Source organism: Aspergillus pseudonomiae (assembly GCF_009193645.1).
Source record: "Aspergillus pseudonomiae strain CBS 119388 unplaced genomic scaffold BDV37scaffold_67, whole genome shotgun sequence".
Lineage (NCBI taxonomy): Eukaryota > Fungi > Ascomycota > Eurotiomycetes > Eurotiales > Aspergillaceae > Aspergillus > Aspergillus pseudonomiae.
The window spans coordinates 150,216-176,107 of NW_022476059.1; the positions used below are offsets into that span (position 1 = coordinate 150,216).

The following is a 25,892-nucleotide window of genomic DNA, read 5'->3' on the forward strand; positions in this document are numbered from 1 at the left end:
ATCATGGTATCGATGCCGTGCATGCATGAGAGTATACAACAGAATTACCGTCGGCACTTGTGGGCATTTGTTTGCGAGGATACTGTAGTCTACCTACCTAAATAAATATCTTCACCTATATGGTCCAGCTTTCAGGGTGCCATGGTATTACACCCCAGGCTCAGAGAGCTAGCTCTGCCTACGCCCCTATTATATATTTCAATGCAATGAGGATCATAAGATGAGTTATAGTCTGTAGGAGAGCTACCATGTATGCCATAGACTGGGCTCATGGATTTTCCGTCTGATCAGAGAGTAGCTATTTTGACTTGATCCCCCTCACTGACGGAAAACCCACGTCTGTGATCATGTCCCTGTCCACTAATACATGGACCCAGTTTGTCATTTGCGAAAGCAGCACGCCGTAAGAGAGACATCCTCAAAGGGGCAAGCATCCCGATTGACCGTTTTGGTAGTCGCAATGAGTTCCTGGGCCACACTCGGCAATTGGGCGAGGCACACCGTTGTCACAATACATGATATGGTCTTTGCCAGTCTTACCGATGCGTCGATTTGATGTGTCAGTAATCAATCACAAAGTTTTCGAACCGCGGTACCAGGTAGCCGGTACTCAACATAAATCGAATGAAGCCGATGAAGAAAATCTAAGTAGTAGCACAACTGGGGTTTATATAGTCAGGATGGGTGATGTTCAATGTACTTTTGCACTGAACTTATGGTATGGGCAACGCATATGCCTGGATGTTTAGATTCTGCATGTCAAACTACATCCATCACCACGAGGAGGCCTTTCAGGCCTTGCCCCCGATACTAATGACCCCACACATATGCTATAAGTGGAAATGGCCTTGTCCTCCTCATGCGACCTATTGAATTGGGTTCGTGCAGCTGGGGCATAGCTCTTGTCTCACCACTAATGAACTGACACTAACGTATTCGGTCTTCAGTTTGTCGATCGCGATGTGCGGCGGCATCCTCTTCCATCTAATGAGAAGTGACCACAGAGCTCACTACAGAAGACTTTCGAGCCTACGACCTCTTAGCCTGCTTCGCACCTGAAAACAGTCCATTCAACACCAGGGAAGAACGCCGCCCTAAAGGATTGCATGAATAGTGCCCCCCGTATGTACTCGACAGTGAGAATTAGCGTTGAGTAAACTTGCAACCAGAGACCTCCATGGCCTTGGCATTTCCTCCTTTTGTCATTTCAGTCAGCACTAGTGATCTGCATGATTCACGCGATGAAGGGCCCCTATCTGGTTGAAGGACTCCTCGTATAAAGTGATGCTATTGAGACCTGATCTTCGCTCTAGAAGGAAATAGCGTGACAGTTTATCATCACTACTTACACTCCATAAATCAATACGTCCGATTATTTAGCTTGTCTCAACGAGACCATGAACAAGGCGCACGGGTATCAACCAGAGGTTTTGATTTTACTTTCATTTTACTCAGGAATGATTTACTGCGCCTGACCTGTTGGTGGCGATCGGGTTCTAGCTTTTGTCGTCAGCTGAATCGACGCGCACGACACAGTCCTCGGTAGAGACGTGGTGAGAAACCGTCGAAGGGTTCTATCATTACATCCAGTGGATTGAGAGTCGTATAGTAATCGGAGTGCCCCTGCACCAGCAAGGCACTTCAGGCTGCCTACTATCATACGCAGCTACCGCTCTCGTGCAAAAAACGTTTCCACTTCTTATAATGAAATTGTCATCCTTTCCTCCGGAATTGAAACTTAGGGGCCTTGCTGGTCTCTTCAACGCTAGTCTTTTAAAGTGATATGCAGTGAGCCCGGAGTGTGGCTCCCAAGCACTTTCTATCATTGTGTCTTCAAATCCCATAGTTGACACCTTTGCGCACTAGTATAATAAAACGGCAAAGAACTTTTAATCATGGAGGGGGTCGGAGATTCGGCATGACTTACATTCCATCCTAAACGAACCCAGCCATACTCAAGTCCTGCCCCTACATTCTCGAAGTCACGGAAGGATGCGCCTGTTAGACAGCATCTGACCCAGTTTAGAACATGATTCGAAACATGTTACGGCTATGTCTGTTCCCTAGAACGGAGTATCTGCTTAAAAACATTTTTTCGTCTAGGAACAGAGCGCAGGAGTCTGAGAGACACCCAGGGATGTCTGTTATTGGCCACTATGCTGCCCAACCACTTCTTGTACCGAGTCTACCGGGTTTACCTGATCACTGCTATGCAAAATAGCGCTTTTCGTCCAGAAGGTGGCACATCATATTGGGGTACTACTTTACTTGGTATCTTAGCCGTAGTTCCTTGCTTGAATGGACATGCAAGCGAATAGTGTGGCGTTCGGAAGTTATTTCCGCTCATTCCTTATCTGATCCGAGAGCTTCGAAAAAGAAATAGGCATAACCACCAAGGTGTACATGTCGGTAGGTGTTTCTTTGTCTATTTGTAAAGTATTCGATCATCGTGTACATGCTGTATGCATAATAAAAGACGTGATGCTCAGGTGGATGTTGTTCTGTGGGTTGAAACAGTGATGCCCAACCCCTAGAAGGTATTTGAGAGCGGGATGAAGGATACTTTACTCTGTACTTACTGTTTCATAATGTGAGTGAATTTATCCGAATGCACAAAGGCCTTCCAAAGGCTGGGTCCTGTGGATCCCTGATGAGACCGTCTCTAGAGTCGAGGCCATCATTGGCCTATTCAATCTCAAACCCACTGATGCAATAATTGACCGAGTTAGTTTCATCACGGAAATTAACAAGTCTTGGCTTGGAAGATAGTTCGTTCGGCGGAATTTGGCCTGACGCAATGACCGCCAGTGGATGCATAGTGATTCCCAGTTGCATAAATTCGATCCTCACAGAGTTGTCCTGAACATTATTGTCAGTACTCCATGGGTTATGAATTAATGCCAGGGCCATAATCTTGACTAAGAATATGAGTATACCGAGCATGTAGGCTACGTAGAGAACTCACCATGAAGATTCTCGGTACTGAAAGGAGGCTGTGCAGCAAGGGCACCTGGGCTCTGGGATGCCAAGGCTTGATCTCTTGTCTAATCGTTCTGGCCTGCATTCTGTCTCACCCCGTAGGAGGCCGGAGTCCGGTGGAGAACGCATCCCGTTCCATGGGGTCCAATCTGGAGTTTTATCAGATCCCTCCCAGGCCATACTAGGGCGCTTGGCGTTCCACCCTGAAGATCGGCCACCGTCTCAACAGAGACTTGATTGATATGATAGCATATTATACACCATGGATGCGGTTAGATCTCTGCGTCTATTGACTCAAAATATATTAAGCTGTCCCCGCCAAGGCAGGTTATGATACTCTTAGTCTAACGGTTTCTGGCAAAAGCTCACGATGAGCGCTGATCGTTTTCTCTCATCGCGGTCATGTTCCGTCGCCATACAGTGGATTGGTCATCATTATCAAGCAGCATTGGCATGCTTGATCAGGCACCCATGATCACACTGGGTCATTTGTGTCAAGTGCATGTTACTTGCCGTCCAAGGCCACGGCCAAGGCCGGAGATTAGGTGCCATGTGGTCGGGAAGGCACTTGTGACGTCTGACGGAGTGCCGGTGACATACCGATGCCCGGGTAGCCGTGGTGGTGTAGTGAATATATTAGGCACACTCTCCCGGTAGATCTCACAAGGCTGGGCTCTCACATAACACTCTTTTCAGGTTCAACTCAGTCACTCCTTTCAGGATGCGTTCCACACTTCTTCTCCTTCCATTTCTCCCGGCAGCTCTTGCATCTCGACCTTTCCTCAATGAGGCAGATACTGGGTATGGAAAACAAGCTCTGCTGACTAGACACAAGCTGACTGAAGATGACCCAGCATCGAGGATGTCCTAGGCGACACCCCGGCGGGCACCCTTCCGGAGCTCAAAAGCATTGTCGGCCTTCCCGACTTCGAATGGGCTGCCAGACGCTACATGAACGCTTCCTCATACACATACTACCGCAACGGCGCGGCTGGTGAATGGTCTTACAGGAATAACTTGGAGGTGTACGGCCGGTTCCGCTTCAAGCCACGCATGCTGGTCGACGTCACCAATATTGAATCCACACTCCCGACAACCATTCTGGGCCACAACTTCTCCGCTCCATTCTACATTAGCCCCTGCGCTCGTGGAGGCCTTGCTCATCCGGAGGCGGAGAAGAACTTCGTGAAAGCTGCCTATGAGGAGGATATTTTGTATATCCCGTCGCTCTATGCATCTCTCTCCGTGGATGAGATCGCCTCTGCCAAGCCAGCTAATGGCTCCCAGGTTCTCTTCCAGCAGGTGTATCTCACCGACAATGACACCGAAACGAAACAGCTCTTCAAGCATGTGGAGGAGCTTGGTAGCAAGGCGATCGTCTTCACAGTCGACTCTGCAGCAGATGGAAACCGTCATCGCGCCGCTCGCTACGGCGTCGGGTCGGCAGACAGCGACTACAGCTACATTACTTGGGACTATTACAAGAAGCTTCAGAACATGACCTCGTTGCCTGTCATCCTGAAGGGTATCCAGACCGTGGAGGATGTGAAGCTGGCCGTTGCGCACGGTGCCCCAGCCGTCATTCTCTCCAACCACGGTGGACGTCAGCTCGACAGTTCCCCATCCCCTCTTGAAATTGCTCTTGAGATCCACCAGGAAGCTCCAGAGCTCTTTGAGCAGATTGAAATCTATGCAGATGGCGGTGTGCGTTACGGTGCAGACGTACTGAAACTCCTTGCCCTTGGCGTCAGGGCTGTCGGGCTCGGTCGTCCGTTCATGTTTGCGAACACCTACGGTGTTGAGGGCGTCAAGCGCGCGATTCAACTCCTCAAGCATGAGATCGCCATTGATGCTGGTAACTTGGGCCTGGGCGACTTGAAGAAAATTGACACTTCTTATGTAAGAATTCGATGGCATCCCCTCCCCTTACTGAGTGCTTGTCTTTGCTAATGCGAGTATAGGTCAAATGGCGCAACAATGACTGGTATAGCTGAATGGGCAATGTGGAGACCGCTGGCATTTGATAACGGGCTGAGGACTAAGCGTTGGTCAGCTGTATCTCATATTAGAATTGTATCATATTCCATTTTCGAGTGAATATATTGGGTTTTTCCGTGTCTGTCATTTCTGCATGCGTCTGATGCAGCTCAAAGATCCGTTCTGGGCATATGCTTCCCATACTTTCCACTACTAGCAATGCTCCATTCCCCAACATGCCAAGAATCACGTATCCAGTCCTCCATCGTCTCGGAGAAATTACACCCGTTTCAGATGCACTGATTATGGGCAAACCCTCCAATCGGTGCGATGCTCGCAGCAAAGTGCCGAGAGTCGGACGCCGGCAGATTTCCGGACATGATGGACGTCTACCTTAACCCTAATTTCAATTCTTCAGAGAATGAATCCACCAATGATCAACCGAGTACACCTCCCCCATGGTTCCTACATCGCCTGACAAGGCGTGTCGATGATCGCCATAAATGGATAAATATCTGCAGGAGATCATCTGTTCTCCTGCTTGATCAGAATATCGACTTCAATTGCGCTCAACATGAAGTTTGCTTTGCTATCCGGTGTCGCCGCGGGACTTCTCCCCGTCGCAAGCGCGGTCAGCGTGTCTGGTGCTGCAGAGGGTTTCGCCAAGGGTGTGACTGGCGGTGGCTCTGCTGCTGCTGTGTATCCCACCACGACGGACGAGTTGGTGTCCTACCTCGGTGATTCGTCTCCCCGTGTAATTGTCCTGGACCGCACGTGAGTATTTCATCGCGGGAATATGAGGCTCCTGAATCTAATCGGAGTAGGTTTGACTTCACTGGCACCGAAGGCACCACTACGGGCACGGGGTGTGCACCATGGGGAACTGCTGCCGCTTGTCAACTTGCCATTAACCAGAATGACTGGTGCACCAACTATCAACCGGACGCGCCTTCGGCATCCGTCACATAGTGAGTATTAGCTTTGCATAGATCACTCGTATCTCCGCTGATACAACGACAGTGACAATGCCGGTATACTCGGGATAACGGTCGCATCGGACAAGACCCTCCTAGGGTCGGGCTCCAGTGGTGTTATCAAAGGCAAAGGCCTTCGAATTGTCAGCGGTGCAAGCAACATCATCATCCAGTACGTACAGCGCCCGTTCTCTGCGTGAATTCACTTCTAAATCTATCCAGAAATATTGCCATCACAGATCTCAACCCCAAATACGTGTGGGGAGGCGATGCCATCACCCTCAACGATGCGGATATGGTCTGGATTGATCACGTCACGGTCCGTCGTCTATCCCCAGCTGGGCTCAACAAAGACCTATACTGACCCCCTTTCCCAGACTGCCCGAATTGGTCGCCAGCACCTCGTCCTCGGAAATGACGCCGACAACCGCCTGACCGTGTCCAATAGCTACTTCAACGGTGTCTCCGACTACAGCGCCACGTGTGACGGGTACGCATACTGGGGCATCTACTTCGCTGGCTCCAGTGACCTCATCACTTTCAAAGGCAACTACATCCATCACTTTAGCGGTCGCAGTCCCAAGGTCCAGGAGAACACACTGCTGCATGCCGTAAGTCTACCGTTACATTCCCGTGTACTGGACCAGCACTTAACACAGATCAGGTCAACAACTACTGGTACGACTCGACCGGCCATGCCTTCGAGATCGGAGCAGGCGGCTACGTGCTTGCCGAGGGCAACGTCTTCCAAAACATCAACACCCCCGTGCAGTCGCCGATTGAGGGACAACTGTTCACATCGCCCGATACGAACACCAACGCCGTTTGCGCCACGTACCTCGGTCGCAACTGCGAGGTCAACGGGTTTGGTAGCTCGGGTGCTTTCAGCCAAGCGGATACAGCCTTCCTGTTGAACTTCGAGGGCAAGAATATCGCGTCGGCTTCCCCGTATGCTGATGCGCAGGGCTCAGTGCCAAGCAGCGCTGGCCAGGGAAACCTTTGAAGGCCATGCTAGGTGTTACAAGACGGTTTTTATGGGCATTGTTGTGTCTTGCTCGTTAAAATACCGTCACTTGTGTACATATCTCGTTATCTGCTTCGCCCGACGATGTCTCGAAATACATATGGCTTCTCTCCAACGCCGTGGGATAACCCCGATCGAAGGCAATCAGACGTGTAACCGAGTCATTAGTTAAAAGATAGACTCCGGCAAGAACACCGATGACAGGTACGATGCTGGAAATAGAGATGCGACTGTGGTTGGCACGCACTCAATAGCCCTTATCGCGCCGTGTGCTTTCCCCACACTTCCTCGGTCGGATTTACCCCGAGACGAGGGGTAAACATCTTTGCGAGTTGCCGAGGAGGAAAGACATCACTTGGTAATCATTTTTACTTCTCTTCCTCACTTCTACAATCACCTCAAACCCTCAAGATCAAAAACTTCACCATGGCCTTGAACGTTGCGCTCCGTACCTCTCTCGCACGCCAATCGACGGCATACGGCTTCTGGCTTACGTCCGTATTTCCTCCCCCGCATTCCCCCCACTGTACTTCCCCCGAGCTCGTTTGCACCCAGAGCGTCGTGGAGAGCCTGCACTATTGTCTGAATTCAATATCATCAGGAAACCCCATTGAGGACACCCTACTAACTCGCACTCACAATATACAGCTTTCCCAGCGCCCCCGTCGCCCGTACCATCCTCCGCGCTGCAACCGCCTCGCCGGCCGAGGCCTTCAGCTGGGTCCTCGTCGACGCAGAGCACGGACTGATCACAGACAGAGATTACTATGACGTACGTTTTGTCATATGCGCGGACTCACACATCAACTAACTAGGAGATATAGCTCACAACAGCGATTGCCTCGGAAGGCGCCAGCCCGATTGTCCGCGTGCCCTGGCAGGAAGAATGGATGATCAAGCGTGCTCTGGATTCTGGCGCTCATGGAATTCTGACTCCTATGTGCCACTCAGTGGTGAGTTCTGCATCCTTTCCCAGTCACCGGACCATCACTAGCGAGGCCGGGGTGATACGCGTTGGTGCGTTCGTGTTCGAGCTGAGAAACTCACTGTCTTCCCGTTCTCGGTCGATAGGAGGATGCCCGTCGTGTTGTACGGTACTGCAAATACCCCCCTGTCGGTTGCAGAGGCTATGGGCCACTGTATGCGCCCCACGCTTTTCCCGGCGTCCAGGCTGGAGGTCAATATGACGACAACGCCGACCAGAACTTGATGGTCATGGTTCAGATCGAGTCGAAGTCCGGTTTGGACAGTGTCGAGGAAATCGCCAAGGTGGAGGGATTGGATGTGCTTCTGATCGGTACGTTTACCATGGCTGACGACTACACGATGAACACATAGGTGCCGAGGACATGTGTTAATATTGCATTAGGCCCATTCGATCTCGCGAAACAGATTGGTGTCGTCCGTGGCGGAGATGAGCACAAGGCAGCTATCGAGCGCATTTTGAAAGCTGCCAAGGCTGCGGGCAAGAAGGCGGCGATCTTCTGTACGGATGGTGCCCAGGCCCGCGGATATGCTGAACAAGGCTTCGACATGGTGTCGGTCATTACGGACCAGGGGGCTATCGGCAATGCTATGGTACAGAGCTTGTCGGCTGCACAGGGCCGTGACGCGGACAATAAGCCCAGGGATGGATATTGAATGGTTATTGATCCTGGTAATGCCTGTTAAACTGCTGGCTGGCTATAGCGTACCAGAAAGATATCCCGAACGTGTTATGTATCTACTTATCAATGTATATATTGCGAGGAAATGCTGTCGATCCCCAACGACCTACCACCAGATACAATCGACCTGATGCTATCCATCCGTCCCCCGTATCTGACTTCCGTGTGAGCTGAACCTACTGGGGGTTGCCAGTTGGCCAGCTGCGAAGGTTCGTGTTTAAAACGCCGATGTCGATCCTCAGGCACTAGGAGCTCCAAGGGAAGATACGCCAGCGATGCTTCTTCCAATTCGATGCCATATTTCGCAGTGATGTAACTCTGCGCCTATTCGCCCAGAGTGTCTCCTGCCGAGGATATGTCGCGAGTACGCTAATCGCCCTGCGACGAGTGATGGGATGTCCGCACTTTCTGCAATCTCTGTCGGATACCTTTTCCATTGATTCGAATCCATGGTCTAGACACCTTCAACAGCCACAATCCATAGTTTCTAGAATATCCCACACCTTAGTATCGAAAGGGTTCCGGGAAGATGATATGTCTCCTGCACCATGACATCATCCGCGAACTGCGCATCCCGATCTCGTGGTTGACATCTGCAGCGCATCGATCGATCGTTCTATACACTCACTCAATGTGGTCGATCGCTTGATATTTAAAAGCAAAGGCTGCCTTTCGCTACCTGAATATGGTGTCAAGAAGCGACAGCCCAGGAGCGATCTTTGGACATATCATGGCGGCGTATACGAGACCTCGGGCTATAAAACAGGATGAACCCAACGGTTCATTGCGAGCGCTGGACAAGCCGACGCCATGGAAAGATATACTTGCTTCGACACAGACTCTCTGCGATCGTACACCTCGACGGTCGCATTGGATGATTATCCCCCGTCAAAGTAAGCGCTTTCCAACGTAACCCTAAGACCCAAACTCAGTCACAATCACAGTCCTCCCGACGAGCTTATCACTTCCTTTCCACGACCTCCAAGTGGCGCGCGCAACCTCGACAGCGTACCGGCACACAGCCCACGGGCTTCCATTAAAACCCTCCGCAGAAATTACATGATCCATGAACTGCCACTCCTGCAAGAGCCAAATCCTTGGGATGGGTCTGACCAATTCCATCCTGTCCAAGAGACTGGTTGCTCTTATGACCTCATCGTTCCTTTTAGCGACTCCTGCGAGGCGCCCCTGCACAGCTTGGAGCGTCTCGCAGACATCATGTTCTCTGCAGAGCACATGCTATCTATCCTCAACAACCCGCGATATCTCGCGCGCTTTCGCGAGTTCCTCCTTGAAGAGCGCCCGCGGTCGCTTGAGTTACTGACATACTATTTGAACACATGTAAAGCGCTAAAGGCAATTGAGTACGCCAACGCTCTGGTCAGATGCGCCGTCGACTTGCCTCCACCGACGATCGCGGTCAAGGAACCGGTCGGAGAGAGCTCGAATCCTGCCCTTCAGCGCCGTGTCCACGAAGTGCTTCAAGCACTCACGGACGAGGAGCTTCCTGCTTTTATCACCTCTCGCTGCATTGAAATCACGAGTAGGGTAGTTGAGGAACGCGTGCGAGGAACCCTCCCGCGTAAATTCCAGGGGACATCCGATGCGCTGGCTGAGGTGTTCTGTTTGACCGATCCGTCCAGACGGGACAATCCAATTATATTTGCATCAGGAGGTAGGTTTATCACCCAGGTGGGCTGTTCATGTAGGGTGGACGTTGATGGAGAAACAAACAGAGTTCCATCGCACGACGCAGTACGGCATGGATTATGTTCTCGGTCGCAATTGTCGCTTCCTTCAGGGTCCCAAGACAAACCCGAATAGTGTGAGGAGAATCAGAGAGGCTATAGAAGCAGGAAGACATCACTCAGAACTCTTCCTCAACTAGTAAGCACGCAGTACTGGGAGTCTGGCTCATCATGGAAAGCAATATTTACTGATGGATATGACAGTCGCCGCGACGGTTCTCCATTTATGAACCTCCTTCAATGCGCGCCCCTCTGTGATAGTCAAGGAACAGTCCGGTACTTTATTGGCGCCCAGATCGATGTGTCCGGCCTAGCCATGGAAGGTGCGCAGATGGATTCGCTCTGCGCTTTGTTAGACAGGCAGCGAAACATGGAAGCAGGAGCTGATGTCGAAGAAGACGCAACGATAAAGGAGGACATTCGTGCAGACGAGCTCCGCGAGCTCAGTGAGTTGTTCAGTCCACGAGAACTGAATGTGGTGCACCAGGTGGGAGGGAGTCTTTTCAAGCCTGTCCCCGCAGTGTACGATCGGGATTGGAAAGGTCATACTCGCACCTGGTCAACGGCGGATACAGTGGAGATGGAGGTCATACGCGATAGAGATATAAAGACCGCGTTATTTCGGGGTTCGTTAACGGGCGTTTACGAAAATGTACGTCTTCCTTGTCTGGCCCTTGCTTGCCCACCCTTTGTATCTCCCAGGCCGCCTTAGTGCTAATTGTCTTAGTACCTCCTTGTTCGGCCCTATCCGTCTCTCCGGATCTTGTTTACCTCGCCAGCTCTCCAGATTCCCGGCATTCTTCAGTCCTCGTTCTTGTCACGTATTGGCGGCAGCGCCTCAATACGGGAAGAATTGCTGGACGCATTCATGGCCGGGAACAGTGTAACTGCGCATATCAAATGGGTAACAAGATTCAATCCCCAGGGGAGGGATCGATGGGTTCATTGTACGCCGTTGCTAGCAAGTAATGGTGAGGTTGGTGTTTGGATGGTGGTGGTTGTGGACGACCACTGACTGCTTTGTGTATACCATGCCCACTAAGTAGTAAGCATTTGTAATGACGTATATCAAGAGTTGCGCAAATATGCAGTTAGGATATGAACAGCACAGCTAGATGGGGATTGAAGCTCAGCGGAATGTATAATAAGACCAAGGATCCTTTGCTAGTAGTTCATGCCCTGATAGCGTCTGGTCATACTCAAGGATGGGCTTCACCTGTTATGTACTTCTTTGTCTCTCTCTGTGTTTTCGTGTATGTTGAGCAAGTAAAAGGTGAAGTACTAATGTACAATAACAGGCAAACCATGCCCGATAGGTCAGGCACCCAAATGACTGAGCTCCACCTCAGCTCCAAGCCAACAAACCCCACCCGGGCCGAGTTCCCCATACGCACCGGAAGAACATGACTGCCGATGCTTATCGGCCATCCACATCAGGACATCTCCGCAAAGAGCTCAGATCGCGTCAACGGCATCACGCCCCGTCCCCTGAAGACGGATCCGCAGAATGCGTAAGTAGTTCATTGCTGTCCTAGCTCCTATAATTAGGAAAACTAATCCCGAGAAAAGCACCCAAGAGCGCGCAATTCTTGCGACGGAGATCCGCCCGTACAGGTAAATCGCGTTCCAACGCTACCACAACCCGCTCGAGGGTGACCCGATCAAGACCGCAGTCGAGGCTTTCGACACAGCATACAGGGCTATCGGTTGTCATCCCTGTTAAGCCGGAACTCAGTAAGAAGAAGAAGAAAAAAGATGGTGGGAAGAGAACAAATGAGTGTATCAGTGTGGAGGTTGCGAATAAAGCGCCATTGAGGGCAGTTGAGATCGCTAGCCAGGCCTTGCACCTTCAGGAAGCCGGGGAATGGGATGATCTGGACAATGAGCTGCAAAGCGAGGAAGAGGAGGCACAGTCAAATGAGGAACAACCCGCGTCAAAGGACGTCCTTCCACCCGACCCTTCCCTGCTGAACGAGACCCGAGTTGCCCAAGCACGTGCGGCATACGAGGCCGGTCAGTATCAAACCCTCAAAGCTGCTGCTGCCGCATGGGGAATCTCGCAGACTATGCTCAAGCGTCGGGCGAAGGGGCCGCGGTTACCAAGGCGGGAAGCAGCGCACCCCCAGCAGAAACTGGATGCAACAGACGAGGACTCGATCGGTAAGGAGGCGCTGCGACGGGTGGAACAAGACGATCGTCGACCGACCAATGTGCTGATCTGGGAGGTTGCAAATGATCTATATCGGGAGAAATGTGTTCAATTGGGCATGGAATTTCAGCCGATCGGAAGTCAATGGTCTCAGCGCTTTTTAATCCGTCACCCGGATTTCCGCAAGACCTGGTCGCAGTTGATAGAGGCTAGGAAGCCTCCGCCGCGTGCTCCTCCTCCCGGTGCTTCCTCTGGGCCACACTCATGGCACTTTGCGGAAGACACCGGCTCGGTCGTGGACGATGACTTTTCGAAGTTCAATATCCCGAAGACTGAGGTTGAGTGTGCTACGTACTTTCGACAGATTCGATGTGGACCACCTGCCACTGCTGTTCGGATTCAGAGATTCCTCACGCATTTATTAGTGGAACAGGCGAAGAGCGTTGATATGCTTAGTCGTGTGAGAAAGGCCCTGGAGGAACCAAAGGAGACTAATGAAACAGCACCCCAAGTGGACACAAGAGAGCCTCAAAAGGGATCGGAACAAGCCCAGGGCTTTTTTGCTCCGCCGGCTTCGCAGAGCCAGCAGCCCCCGACCGCTATAGCTTCGACGCCAATAGTTGGTACTAGTGTTGGGGACTTTACAGCTGTACCATCTCAACCATCTCAACCATCTCAGTCATCCCAGCTACCGACCGATAACATACCCCAACATCAGGAACCACAGTTGCCCTCAAACCCACCACCCAGGGCCAGTGTACACTCTGACGAACGTGCGACTATGGCGCGTCAAGCATCTAGCACATCTTTACCACCTCCCACAAATCGCTTAGCGCACACACAGCCCTCTCAGGAAGCCATGAATACCGCCAGTTCCACACCAATCCTTAGCAATGCCTCTGCAACATATACCTCTACGCCGTCTCGGTCCATCACGACATTCCAGCAGTTCTCCAGAAACCACATGTCTCACCCTTCACATGCTTCTGACCAACACGACGCTGATGAGCCGCAGCAATCCCAGAGTACCGCTGATTCTACGCCAGCGATTGGTAACGCCTCAGGCAGCATAACTACGCCGTTGCCATCATCTGTGGAGCCATTCAAATCCTCTTCTGCACCAGACTCGTCGCTACCCTTGTATGCTTTGCAGTCCCCACAAACCCAGGGAACTCGGCGCAATGAACCCACTTCAGATTCCAACCCTTTATTCAGTAACGCCTCCCCAACTCATCCCTCGGAGACCTTGCAGTCAACCCAGTCATCACTTCAGCCTTTAACTGCCTCCATACCTCAGTTGCTACATCACCCAGAGCCCCAGGAGGCTCAGGAATCCCAGAACCCCGAGGATACAGCCACTTCCTTGTCTTTGCTCAGCAATGCTCCTTCTAGCAATCCACCTGCATCACTGGAATCATTACTCTCGTCCTTCCAAGCATACCCGACAACCCATGTCCGGCAATCCCCTCAAAAACCTCAGAAACCTAAGAAACCCTCTCAGCCTCGAAAGCCCCAGCAGCCTCGCGCTCGAAATCAACAAACCCAGTCCCAACGACCCCAGCAGTCACAGCAGCCACAACAACAACAACAGTCGCCGCTATCACAGCCTTCTGAACCACCACAGCCTGTTCAGCCACCTGAGTCATCCCAAGTACCAGGCCGGTCATCTAATCATATGGCCAGCACCATGGTTCCATTCACTGGGTGGGGCAGTGGAGCTCTGAGTATGACTAGCTCCAGCCCGTACCACTCTGGTAATTTTGCAACAAGTTTTGACGGCAGCCAACCTGGCCGCCCGCAGTATTATCCGAACGAGTACCTCCTCCGCACAGCCGTGGATCAGTCGTCGAAGCGCCGGCGCATAGATGACCCAATCAATTCGATCAACCATCCGGGGTTCCAATGAATAGCCCGGCCCCTGGTAGACTCTTTTTTCTTGGACAGGACTTGGATTATTTTTGAGAACAATGAAGATACATCAATGGTTAAATTAATCAAGCTCCTTATCCAGTAGGAGCACATCTTTAATCCCACAAAATTCGGAATCGAAGAAGAGTGTATACTCATCGTCCAGAATCTACGTTTAACAGTATCATCCAACGCCATCATGATTGACGACAGATTACTTCAATTCGGACCAAACAATATTGGCCGGACATAGACGTCCTCAGAAAGCTCATACTCCGGCTCACAAGTGTCTTCATTGGAAATATTTTCCGATATTTGGCGGCATCGGCCTCTCGCCAGTAAGAGTCAGCCAGCATCGACTTACAGTTTCCTTCATAGTATGTACAGGTCACGTTGTCTATATTCGGCTCCGTAACCTGCCACCCGAACTACCAGCACCCAGCTGCCCAGCCGTTCTCACAGTTGGCGTGGAAATCTTCCTCCCAGCCCAAAATCGGTCAATCGTATCCCAATAGCGATCGGCATGATCTCTCAAATAGCGCAGTGCGGACTATTGGGAAACGCCACCCCTTCAGCCTGGCACCCTATCAAGGCCCTTGCCTGCCATTCCACGACCTCCCACCCAACCATATACGTACGATTTGTGAAACGCCCTAAGCATAGCTAGCATTTCATAGGCCTCATTCGCAGTCATTCCCCAGCTTTCGGATGTTGGGGGAGCCTCTTTAAGGTTAGCAAGATCGATCAAAAGACGGCCTATGACGTGTAGAATGCGCATTAAGCGAATTGTAGTAAGACTAGAATTTAGAAAAGAGTATGTCGATTAAGCCATATCTCGTACAATTCATAGTCGAAACTGGGATGCTGCGTAAGACTTTCCTATTTAGGGTTTCCCCACAGCGTATTCATTTCCCTTTTCGGGCTCTTAGCCATCCAAAGACCTAACAAAAAAAAAAGAGTCTATAAAAGAAGACGACCTCGCGTCAATAGGATGTGATTGTCAGTGCTCCTCAGACCAGTACTGGAAGAATGAAATATTTCTTCTTAATATATTGAATTTCTTTTTGCACGCTGTCCACCTGGCCATCCGGTCTATAAGCACATCTTGTTCAATAAAGCGACAGCATGCATTTCCTTGTGCTAGGAGCTACAGGTACCTTGCTCTATCTGATGGCTACACTTTTAATAGGCCAACATCTGACACAAAATGTATAGGAGCCATCGGAAGCAAATTCTGCGCCCTGGCGCTAAACAAAGGGCATCGTCTAAGTCTATTAGTTCGCACTCCCAGTAACCTCCCACAAAAGCTCGTGCAACATACAGATGTGGAGATTATCGAAGGCACTCTAGACGAGGAAACAGCCCTAGGCACTGCTGCGAGCTGTGGTGCCAGCATCTTTGTCTCGTTCGCTGGTCCTCCGATCGGCACGAAAGGAACGGTGAGATATGCTATCAAGCCTATAACTAACGCAGTCTGTTGATCATCCAAATAGCCTCTGACATTGGGCTATAAAGCTCTGGTTCCAAGTCTAGTAGACCAGCACTTCAACCGCATCATCATACTATGCACCCCGTCCTACCATGACCCCTCGGACACCATCACATTTAAATGGCGACTGGGGGCATGGTTCATGAGGCTATTCAGCGATGGTCAGTATCGAGAGATGGTCGGCATAGGGGAGTATATAGCGTCGCTGCCTGTCGGCGGGTCTGTGCAGTGGACTTTGTTTCGGGTTGGTGGACTGACAAACGGTGAAGAGGCACCAGTCAAGGCGACATTCCTGGGGAGCGGCGATGATGGCACATGGATTAGTCGAGCGAGTGTTGCGACGTGGGCCCTGGATGAGATTACTCGAGAACAATGGCTTGGGAAGGCACCTTATATCTGTAATTAACCCGCTTTGGAAGCGATACAGCGTGATCTATCAGATTTTAGAACCCATTGTGAAATTCTTCTACCAGACCAAGCCTTGATTCACAACATGCAATACAAAATCGTCTCTTTAAATGATATTTGCCCAGTAGGAGCCAAAGTATTCGCCAGCTAAGCCCTAAATTTGAGCAGCGAACCAGGAAGGATGCACTCGACCGACAGGATGACGGAAATAAAGTATTTATCAGTAGTTTGTATACTGTGGAAATCAGGTAGTACAATTTAAAAACCATATATGCCAAGAACTGAAGCCAAATTCTGTACCCGTTTAATCAACAAACTTCTCCACCAAGTCTCTCCCTGCGATCGACTCCGCAGCAATTATTTCCGCCCCACGCCTAGCTGCTATGCCGACCAGACGTACTCATACAAAGTCCCGCCACGGCTGCGAGCGATGCAAAACACGCAGAATCAAATGCGATGAAGCCGGCCCTCCATGCGGCCACTGCGCTGCCCGAAAGGCCGATTGTCAGTATTCCACTGGGCGACTATTTCGATATTCAGAATGGAGCGAACAATGCCAAAATCCTCCTATCTCATCAACATACCAAAAGGACCAGTCAACAAGATCAAATGAAGGCAGAACAGACATACCGTGGGTATCCGAGGCATCGCGAAGTACATTGCCTATCGTGCCGGCGGGCCGCATGAGAGAGCTCCAGTTGATGCACGTCTGGTCCTTCAAAACCTGCCACAGCTTTTCCTGCAACCTTGGCGACGTCTTCCGATCCTTCGTGGTGGAGCAAGCTTTCCATCATCCATTTCTCATGGACTCACTGCTGGCACTCACGTCACTACACATAGCCTCTGGAACCATCGGCAGTAACAACAACGATGCGAATGATAGTCATGCCCCCCTAAGCTCGGCCACTGTCTCGGAATACATCAACGACGCACTTCGTTACCAGAATAGCGCCGTCCCGGCTTTTTGTACCGCACTAGAAAACATCTCAGCATCGAACTGCCATGCGCTTTTCGCATGCTCGGTGATCACGATGGCTTGCGCTGTTGTGGCTCCCTTCGTTGGAAGCAGTCGCGGAAACATGGTAGAAAACCTAACTTCTCCATTTCATTTTGTCAAGGGAATACATTCCGTCATTGATAAATCTCGGCTATGGCTGGCCAAAGGGCCCTTTCGATTTGCAATTTTAGCCCATTCCGATGATGAGTGGGAGTCACCCCTGCAAGAAACCGAGGTCATTCACAAGTTGCGAAAGCTTTGTTCCCATGTAAATCCGGCTATACGGAACATCCTTAGCCGTGCTATCACACTCCTGGGGAGTTGCTTTGTAAAAGATGAAACAATGGCGATTCCATGGATCATGGTTGTTGGGCTGGATTTCGTGGATCTCATACAACAAGAGGAGCCCATGGCCTTACTGGTGTATATGTATTGGGGTGTTTTGCTTAGCGGGTTGAAGGATATATGGTGGGCAACGCTCTCAGGAAGGAGGATTGTAGGGGATTTGGCAAGGGAGCTCGCACGGATGAATGAGTGGACCGAAGCTATACAATGGTCAATGGAGCAGGTAGGCATAACTAAAGAGGAATTGGCATAATATTATTGGTTGTACTTGTACAATACAAACTTGTGACAGGAAATGTTCTCTTAATATGAGCTTATGGTATCGTATGCATGTCATACCTCCCGGCTGCGGTCTCCATCGGTTTGAGAAAGACAGAATAGTTGTAGCCAAAAGCTGTCCTCATTCAGTCTCTTATTCGTACGGTCTGGAGACCATGAGCAGAACCGTCATCTCAGTTTCGACTGTTCTTCCATTGCCCTGCGTTTGGAATCAATGATTCGGGTCCACGGCATAGCGCGCCGTTTGTATGTCCAATTCAGTCCCCGGTCATCATAAAGGCTACTATTCCAAGCCATATACCCACAACAGCCACCGTCGCAAAGCTGGCACCCACACGATCCCCTGTCGTGATCTCTCGCGGCTTGTCCTTCTCTGGCTTGTGACTACCCGTGCCTGCACTCGGATCACCTTTGCTCGTTCCTCCAGTGTCCGCCGTTAACGGACCTTGCTCACGGTTTCCAGTTTTGAATGGCACCATATTCGCGGTGAAAACGCTCAACGCACACATATGCTCCCGGAGGCCGGTGACACCATCATATTTATCAAGGTACCATCGCTGTCCACAGATCTTGTCCGGAGAGGGCCCGGAACACTGTTTTGCTGCTCCCTCTGCGGAGCCCTGTAATTTGGGCAAGATCTGGTCGAGAGTGTTGGGCATGACCGTCGTCGTGAAGGCGAGCCAAGCGGTAACCAAACTCTTGAATGTCGACTGATTACCATCGCACTCTACCACTCCCGGTTTTTGCGGCTCGCATGGCTCAACCATGATGTTGCCCCCGTACTCCTTTGGGAAGAAGTTGCGCCATGTAGTATTCAGTAAGCCTTCCACCACATTTTGCCATTTGCTATCACCATTCGTCTGTGCAATGTGTCAGCCCGCATTAAAGGTCATACTAATGTAGTACCCCAGGGGTCTAGCATTGTTGGCCATCCGTACCAAGTTATACATGTATGCAGCGCCATTAAAGTAGATTCCGTAATTGTAAGACCATTGCATCTGGTTAGGTGCCTTGCAATTCGATTCCACAGTAACCAGATCATTTATAGTCCACCCCTTCTCGATGATCAACGGAACAGACGTGGCCCAGGTGAATGCCTTCTCTGCCCATTCGGAGTAAGTTTCATTTTTGGTATATCGTGCCAGGCGGGCCGCGAGCTGGAAGAACCCTCCGTTAGAGACTGAATTCTTTAGATCGTAGCCTCCGTTCCACGAATTTCTCTGCCACCGCAAACCACCATTGCAGGTATCGGGGTCCCATTTCTCAGCCTGAGTGTTGAATACGCCCTGGGCAAGTGCGAGCCATGACACTTCTTCATCCTCGGGGAAATTCAACTCGGCGGCAGTCATCGCGGCGAGGCCCCAGAATACCTGATCATCGTTGCCCAAATCCTGGGTATAGTTGTCCGGTAAGTAGTCGTTGTGGCCCTTTTGCCAGATCAAGGCTTGCTTGGTCACATCGTTGTATGATGTGTCGCCTGTCCAGTACCAGTACTGCACCAGGGCCATGAATACCTCGCCACCCGTCCACCATGTTCCTGGAAGCTTCCCTGGGATTTGACCGGATTCGTTGCCATGATAATAGGACATCATACCGTAGGCGGCTGTTGCGGCGGCATCTTTGATCGATTCTATCCAGTGTTAGAGATGCAGAACGAACTTTACATCCAACGGACGCGGAAATACCAGGATCATTGATATCAAGTTGAATGCCTGCGGTGAGCCGTCCCAGCGTCAGCCACACGGTAAGTGCAATACTCCAAAAGGATGACCACATTTTGATGGTAACAAAGGCGGGGACATTAAACAAGAACGAGACAGCCCTCTTTTCACATTCTGAACTCTGGTTAAAAGTTGACCAGCTGTTCCTGCAGAACCTAATGTATGTTTCTGGGAAGGCAGTGCACCTGGTTAGTGAGACCCTGTAGGATTACACCCTAGTATTCAACGTTTCCTGATTCAGTAGAGGAGATACATTAGGGCACAGGCTATGTAACCACGGATAATACAGCCTTGTAATTGACTGATACTTAGGACTAGCTGTCGGCCCGTTCCATTCTCGTGAGACTGAAAATTTTGACACGGTCTGTCCTCTGTCGACCCGGCCAGTGGAAATGAAAGGCAGGGGTCCTGTGTGGTCCATTGCAGGCAGCCATCATTCTGTAGCCATTCAGAAAGTCGACCCCAACGACCGATGCTCTTGGCCTCTGGGTCATCACAAACATGGAGGGGCTGATCGTGTGCTTGACTGGCTCGTCTTGAACTCCACATTCATTTCAGGCTAACGAGATTGTAATACAAGAATCATGAGAACATGATCTCTCCCCAGCTATCCGAGACAACAATAGAGGAGATCCAATCGGCATCTTAGGCGGTTGTTCTGTCCACTTGCTAAGACCTAAAACGGCTAGGATAAGATGTTTTTAGATAATGGCGACCGGACGAGGATCCTCGGCGTCTTCTCCCATCTAGGGCTCCATTTCAGCCCCCACACCAGCCATCCAGACGAGGTATTCTTAGTGCTGATCGCATATCCAACGGTCGGTCGTTCTCCCCGCCCTCCGATTCATCGAGTACCTTTCGAACACTGAAGCCTTCGACCGTTTCCCCGGATATAGCTAGTCCATATAAGTACATTGACAGCATGCTTAAAAAGCTTCTCGTGCTTGGGCTTCCAATCCAACAGCGCTAAACAATGGATACGTTCGTTGCACATCCTGCTTGGCGGGTCTAATCGGTGTTGTGCCTGACTATCCCTGTCGAGATCCCTACGGCTACGCGGAGCACACGCTTCTAAGCCTGCATTTTTATCGTCTATCACAGTCCCTGTGGATTTCGGGCTGGGAAAACAGACGATTAGATCCTGCTGATCGTCTTGATTGACGACGGTCAATCCCCCTGGATAGATATTAGGATTACCATCTATGCTACGTACCTCGCTGATCAGCACCATCACCCCATATGGTCTGAATGGGTTGAAGTTCCCTTCACTGGAGAAAAAGCAAACACCACTGGCCAATTGGGTTTTGATATGTTAGAGCAGATTGCGTTTCCAAGCGGTACCTGGGAGAAATTGTAATGTAAGATTCTACACTGCCGGGTTTCAGGCTGAACTGATATAAGGGCTACACAGCCTCATCTCTCGTGTCAAACTGAAACAGTGCTAACAGTGGCAGTTCAGTGGAGACATATGTGATAGACAGTTATGAGCAGCAATGGTGGAATCCCATGTGCATTGTGGAGTTCATCGGGGCCATACCGATGGTATCGGCAGCTTCCCGACGATATCGGCTTTGCCGATGGAGTTTATATCTTTGGTTGGTGTTCATTCTTGCTTGTCTTATCCTGTATTTTTTTCATTTCTTTTTGTCCTTTACTAAACTCCTAATGCTTTCTTTCGTGGCAGGGTATTTTGTCAACATTGACTTGTGGCAACAGTACTCCAATTGCCGCGTCATGAAACCCTTGCAATGTCAGAGTTGCAAATAACATACTGTTCAATGGGATAGTAGCTATCGAATATTTGATAACGCTTGTAAATACTGTTATTCTATATTTCAAATGTGAATATGTCCACGATGAGTTAGGGACCCAGGGACGGCGCGATATATGGATCTACGAACAGGAGAATAACCTATACACCATCATAAACAAGCCAATAGAACAGTCGCAATCCTCTAATGTTAAATATATATCAGCCAACACCATCATAAATACAACTGCCGCTTCGGCCACAACCAAGCATCCCCATACTCAACATCACCCCTCCCACCAACACCCAAGATATCAGTGACCAACGCTCTGCCCGAGTTCGAAGCCCACCATATCTTCCCATCCAGCTGACCGAGCAAAACCCCCCAATGCCCCAGAATAAGCAACGAAATAGGCTCAAGGCCCCTGAGCGTATCAACAAATCGCCTGTTAACCACAGCGAGCCAAGTAATGACCGAGCCTGGGTCTTTCGTCGTGCTGTACCGACAGAAGCAGCGTCGCAGCAGGTCGATCGCCTCGTCCGTCATACGATGCGCCTCGGGCAGAGTGCTATTCTTTTGATTGTTTATCGCCGTTAAACGGGTGAAGGCTTCTTCGGTTTCGCTATCCAGTCGCTTGGCTGCTGGGGCCCAGTAATCCGCGGCTGTGGAGAAAGAGCTCTGCGCCGACCAGGCACGGGTCATCTTTGAGATCTCAGTGGTACCTTGCAGTAGCTCGAAGACGTGTAGAATATTCTCAATCATGTTTGGGCCTTCGTTGTCGCCAATTGCTAAATGGGGCATTGCTATACGGCTCGCGATGGTGATAAGGGAGTAGGCGTAAATGGCGTCGCAGTTCGCCGGCGAGATGTTGTTAAGCGCCTGTCGAAAGGGGGTTAATGCTCGGTTTTGGTATTCTAATGCTGTGTCGATGTATGAGCGTGCCTCGATGGGTCCTTTTGTCGCAGCCGTGTGCAATGACGCAATTGACAAGATGCCGTCCAAGAGGAAGTCATGTTCCAGTGCCTTGCGGGGCATGGTGGTTTGCCACACACGGTGGTCTAGTGCGTCGCTGGACAGACTATAGTAGGTTTCCGTGGAGAATTTGTGCATGAGCTCTAATGAGCGTAGATCATAGTGCGTAGTGGTTATTGGTGATTGACTGGATACGTTGTTTGGGCTTAGAGACACCTGCGGAGAGCTAGGGCTCACGGACAATGTGTCGGGCATGCGAGCCCCAGCGGGCGTGCTGGAATAGGCGCATTCTATCCCCCGAGTGGTGCAGTTTTTGCAAGGAGGGCCTCGCTCGTCACACTACGGGTGTTGTTAGATAAGGCTCAGATACACCACGACATTTGGTATCGATGTTGTGTGGAACGAATTGGCCAATTCAACCCCATATAGCAGTAGTCTTGTTTTGATACTACCGAGGATAACGGTTGTAGTTCGAATTCAATGTGGTATGCATCATCAATTGCTCCACGTTAATGTGGACTGTTACTGCCGAGGTTCTAAAGCACCGTGGAAAAGGAAAGATAAAGGCGTGGAGAATGCAACATGAACAAACATGGCGAAAGAGAGTTTGAAAAGAAGATGAAAGTTGAGCTAGAATGAATTACGGAGATTTGGCTTACCTTTACTCGTCTTTTTTTACACTGCAGACAGCCAGTGCGTGACTTCTTATGGGATCTTCGAGGAGGCATCCTGAGGCAGAAGTTATCCCATGTGAGAAGCGCAACCCTACTCGATACAAAGAGTCAACTCCTTAATGAGGCGGAGTCGTTGGATGGTGGGCCAGGTGGGTCTCTCCAACATATGACAGGCAATCGGATTGGACTTTTTGAAGCGTTGGCCCATTGCCAAGACCGATTCTTCATGCAGGATTAGCCATCTCACCACATTGCACTGTTACTTCTCAGAAGGCGATGACTAGAGTCTGCTGATTCAGTGAACACCTCACGATCGCAACCATTTTACCTATCAAAGGCCTCGCTAAACAACCAGATACCATGGAGGGTTTATACAATTATGATTTATTTCGCGGGTACGTTCAATACTAGCTCGTGATCTAGTATTTGGTGTGCAGTTGAGAAATTCTATATGCTTGTGAAGATTGGTACTCATCTTCCTCAGCTCTTCACTGGGATTCTCTCCGCTCGTTCCATGATCGGTCAAAAACATTCAACGAGCGTTGTGCTAACATAGAGCATTAGATCCCAGAAATTGATAGGTTGCTGATATGATCTCAAGAACGTACCGGAAGGGACAATATCCAGGGCCTTTACGGACAGATTCGGTGGCTGTTGAAGCATATAAACAGCTGCCTGTGCAATGTCTGGAGCAACGAGTGGCCTAGTCACATCTGAGTAAGTACCGCCCCAAACTGGAAACAAAGATAGAAGCCAACACATACTCATATCCCTCAAAGAAGGAATTGTACATCTCCTTGTCATGACCCACACGCAACGAATGGAAATTTGTCGCAACACATCCCGGTCGCAGTGCGAGCACGCGTATGTCTGTGCCGCTCAGCTCATTCCGCAAAGCGTTTGTAAACGCCTCTTGGCACGCCTTGTTGGCATGGTATACAGCCTCGCCTGGGAACGGCGGGACCTCTAAGCCTGTGACCGAGGTAATGTTTAAAATCGTCCCTGCTTTCCGTCGCAGCATCGAGTGATTCAGGACGGCATGAGCCATGAACATGTACCCGTTGATGTTGGTATTGTTCATCGTTAGGATGTCTGAGACTTTCAACTCTGGGAATGGGCTCGGGGCACCGAGGGCAAGACCCGCCTGTACGATCCGTGTTACATAGCGATTCAATATGAAAGAGGGCTTGGGAACTGAACTCACGTTGTTGATGAGAACATCAATGTCTCCCATCTCTTCGATGGCGGAGGACACCGCTGCTTCGACGCTGGCATAATCCCCAACGTCCACGGTCCCATATGTGACTTTTACATCTGATGTCGCCGACAGCTTTTCTTTAAGCTGTGCTAGCTTACTCTACATGCACAATGTTAGCTGGCATGGCTGACGTCTGGAACATCATAGACTCATAGTGATTCACCTCGGAGCGCGAAAATAGGATCACATTGGCCCCAGCCTCAACCAGAGCAGAAGCGATGGCTTCCCCGATGCCCATAGAGGCCCCTGTCTAATTTCCTTAGCATGCAGCAATATCTTGTTTCATGTACAGAATCAACGTACAAGAAGCACATTTTTCCCGCGCAACGACATTTTGATGATCGTGGGATATATATAACCTAGTATACGATGCTGAGAAGATTTGGTAAAACTTATTTCCTAAGCGATTTACCAGAACTCTAGCAACCAAAAAACCATTTTATATCTCTGGCTTTATCATTGAATTAATAATCCAAAGTTGAACCTGTTACTAACTAATTCAACCTAACGCAACTCAGTTCTCCGTGATGTCACTGGCCCAAGTGGGTGTTTGAGACGAATCACGGGATTTCCTCCGACTTGGCTCTCACAGGTCTGCGCTAGTCCTAAGGTGGACGGCAGCGAGCCAAGTCAAGTTAGCGCGTGCGGACAAATCGCCGATTTGTGATTTGCTTGGGGCTTCGGCTTCGGCTTCCTTACAGCATCCGATGGGCTTGGGCTTATTCAGCATATCATAATCATACTCCAAATAATTTTTCTATAATTTGGGCCTCTGTCAACCAGGGCTTGGTGGCCTCTTAAGTTTGTCAGATGTTCGTACGTCTCCTGAGCCCGGTCTGGAAAGCTTTCGGTGCAGTCCATCGCTTATCTTCATCTTCACCCCGCCTCCATATAACAACAATGCCACAAAAGATTGAGTCTGCCGCGGCCCCTAATGAGGGTGCAAGTGAAGAACAGAAGTTACCGCCTCTGTCCGTAAAAGACTTTGGCGTGTATAATCGAATGGCAGCTCAGATGGACCACTTTGTATGTCCTTCCGTGCCTGTTAATGGAGACGGAAATCTTCGGAATGGGTGATCATCACTAACGGCACCAGCATAATCATTTTCGCCTAACCTGGAAGGATCTCCAGAACGCATGTGATACCAATGGGAAGCGGTCTGGCGGGCTCAAGCCCAAGCAACTGATACTTACAGGACTGCAGTTCTGCTCTCAGCTTGGCTTCCACCACAGTATTGAAGAAGAACATCTATTCCCTGTGCTAGCTCGCAAGATGCCAGAGTTCCGGCAGAAGAAGACGCTATTGGCACAACATAAGAAGATACATCGTGGACTGGACGGATTTGAACAGTACTTAGAGAAATGCCGGTCCGGAGAGGAAGACCTGGAACTGACAGAGATGAAACGACTCATGGACGCGTTTGGGGAGGTTTTGTGGACGCATCTGGATGAAGAGGTTCGCACCCTTGGTGCGGAGAATATGCGAAAGTACTGGACATTGGAGGAGATGCGCAAGCTTCCTATGTGATCAGATGGCGACGTTGGAGGGCAATCATGGATGTCACGAGACCA

The 25,892-nt window shown here is 50.3% G+C and overlaps 9 protein-coding genes across 9 annotated transcripts; 6 read left to right on the plus strand and 3 right to left on the minus strand.

The window, feature by feature from the left end:
• Window positions 1-3,700: 3,700 nt before the first annotated feature.
• On the plus strand, window positions 3,701-4,973 carry BDV37DRAFT_296353 (FMN-dependent dehydrogenase; the record flags this gene model as incomplete). Its single annotated transcript, XM_032090095.1, has 3 exons — window positions 3,701-3,780; window positions 3,834-4,878; window positions 4,941-4,973. 3 exons carry the CDS (start codon window positions 3,701-3,703, stop codon window positions 4,971-4,973), a joined length of 1,158 nt encoding a protein of 385 aa, XP_031938542.1.
• Window positions 4,974-5,530: 557 nt separating this feature from the next.
• BDV37DRAFT_285921 (polysaccharide lyase family 1 protein) lies at window positions 5,531-6,933 on the plus strand (the record flags this gene model as incomplete). Its single annotated transcript, XM_032087829.1, has 6 exons — window positions 5,531-5,730; window positions 5,781-5,924; window positions 5,977-6,102; window positions 6,153-6,249; window positions 6,308-6,541; window positions 6,595-6,933. The coding sequence occupies 6 exons, from the start codon at window positions 5,531-5,533 to the stop codon at window positions 6,931-6,933; spliced, it is 1,140 nt and encodes a 379-aa protein (XP_031938543.1).
• Window positions 6,934-7,380: 447 nt separating this feature from the next.
• Window positions 7,381-8,722, plus strand: BDV37DRAFT_296354 (HpcH/HpaI aldolase family protein; the record flags this gene model as incomplete). Its single annotated transcript, XM_032090096.1, has 5 exons — window positions 7,381-7,448; window positions 7,603-7,726; window positions 7,779-7,907; window positions 8,026-8,251; window positions 8,324-8,722. 5 exons carry the CDS (start codon window positions 7,381-7,383, stop codon window positions 8,593-8,595), a joined length of 819 nt encoding a protein of 272 aa, XP_031938544.1. The 3' UTR covers window positions 8,596-8,722.
• Window positions 8,723-9,376: 654 nt separating this feature from the next.
• BDV37DRAFT_186189 (uncharacterized protein) lies at window positions 9,377-11,497 on the plus strand. Its single transcript, XM_032079577.1, has 4 exons — window positions 9,377-10,296; window positions 10,358-10,508; window positions 10,574-11,021; window positions 11,097-11,497. Exons 1-4 carry the CDS (start codon window positions 9,681-9,683, stop codon window positions 11,382-11,384), a joined length of 1,503 nt encoding a protein of 500 aa, XP_031938545.1. The 5' UTR covers window positions 9,377-9,680; the 3' UTR covers window positions 11,385-11,497.
• A 4,054-nt stretch (window positions 11,498-15,551) lies between these two features.
• On the plus strand, window positions 15,552-17,918 carry BDV37DRAFT_296356 (NAD(P)-dependent oxidoreductase; the record flags this gene model as incomplete). The annotated part of the gene is made up of 4 exons (XM_032090097.1): window positions 15,552-15,579; window positions 15,684-15,865; window positions 15,920-16,313; window positions 16,786-17,918. 4 exons carry the CDS (start codon window positions 15,552-15,554, stop codon window positions 17,916-17,918), a joined length of 1,737 nt encoding a protein of 578 aa, XP_031938546.1.
• BDV37DRAFT_255753 (glycoside hydrolase family 76 protein) lies at window positions 17,900-19,944 on the minus strand. Its single transcript, XM_032082756.1, has 3 exons — window positions 19,630-19,944; window positions 18,883-19,574; window positions 17,900-18,804 (listed from the first exon to the last, which is right to left on the minus strand). The coding sequence occupies exons 1-3, from the start codon at window positions 19,718-19,720 to the stop codon at window positions 18,202-18,204; spliced, it is 1,386 nt and encodes a 461-aa protein (XP_031938547.1). The 5' UTR covers window positions 19,721-19,944; the 3' UTR covers window positions 17,900-18,201.
• Window positions 19,945-21,650: 1,706 nt separating this feature from the next.
• Window positions 21,651-23,333, minus strand: BDV37DRAFT_296357 (Zn(II)2Cys6 transcription factor domain-containing protein; the record flags this gene model as incomplete). The annotated part of the gene is made up of 2 exons (XM_032090098.1): window positions 23,048-23,333; window positions 21,651-22,727 (listed from the first exon to the last, which is right to left on the minus strand). The coding sequence occupies exons 1-2, from the start codon at window positions 23,114-23,116 to the stop codon at window positions 21,651-21,653; spliced, it is 1,146 nt and encodes a 381-aa protein (XP_031938548.1). The 5' UTR covers window positions 23,117-23,333.
• BDV37DRAFT_186242 (SDR family oxidoreductase) lies at window positions 23,334-24,891 on the minus strand. The gene is made up of 5 exons (XM_032079579.1): window positions 24,624-24,891; window positions 24,484-24,570; window positions 23,827-24,419; window positions 23,671-23,765; window positions 23,334-23,609 (listed from the first exon to the last, which is right to left on the minus strand). Exons 1-5 carry the CDS (start codon window positions 24,651-24,653, stop codon window positions 23,551-23,553), a joined length of 864 nt encoding a protein of 287 aa, XP_031938549.1. The 5' UTR covers window positions 24,654-24,891; the 3' UTR covers window positions 23,334-23,550.
• Window positions 24,892-25,220: 329 nt separating this feature from the next.
• On the plus strand, window positions 25,221-25,848 carry BDV37DRAFT_285929 (hemerythrin domain-containing protein; the record flags this gene model as incomplete). Its single annotated transcript, XM_032087830.1, has 2 exons — window positions 25,221-25,346; window positions 25,417-25,848. The coding sequence occupies 2 exons, from the start codon at window positions 25,221-25,223 to the stop codon at window positions 25,846-25,848; spliced, it is 558 nt and encodes a 185-aa protein (XP_031938550.1).
• Window positions 25,849-25,892: the final 44 nt, after the last annotated feature.

Bases quoted from the DNA above. Each gene is read 5' to 3' on its own strand.
- BDV37DRAFT_186189 (XM_032079577.1), top strand. From the start codon at position 9,681: ATGATCCATGAACTGCCACTCCTGCAAGAGCCAAATCCTTGGGATGGG. The intron at 10,297-10,357 runs GTAGGTTTATCA...AGAAACAAACAG, and splicing joins AATTATATTTGCATCAGGAG to AGTTCCATCGCACGACGCAG. The intron at 11,022-11,096 runs GTACGTCTTCCT...TAATTGTCTTAG, and splicing joins TAACGGGCGTTTACGAAAAT to TACCTCCTTGTTCGGCCCTA.
- BDV37DRAFT_255753 (XM_032082756.1), bottom strand. From the start codon at position 19,720: ATGTGGTCATCCTTTTGGAGTATTGCACTTACCGTGTGGCTGACGCTG. The intron at 19,575-19,629 runs GTATTTCCGCGT...AACACTGGATAG, and splicing joins ACTTGATATCAATGATCCTG to AATCGATCAAAGATGCCGCC. The intron at 18,805-18,882 runs GTACGGATGGCC...CACATTGCACAG, and splicing joins CTGCATACATGTATAACTTG to ACGAATGGTGATAGCAAATG.
- BDV37DRAFT_186242 (XM_032079579.1), bottom strand. From the start codon at position 24,653: ATGTCGTTGCGCGGGAAAAATGTGCTTCTT. The intron at 23,766-23,826 runs GTATGTGTTGGC...AGATGTGACTAG, and splicing joins TCCTTCTTTGAGGGATATGA to GCCACTCGTTGCTCCAGACA. The intron at 23,610-23,670 runs GTACGTTCTTGA...GCTCTATGTTAG, and splicing joins CCTGGATATTGTCCCTTCCG to CACAACGCTCGTTGAATGTT.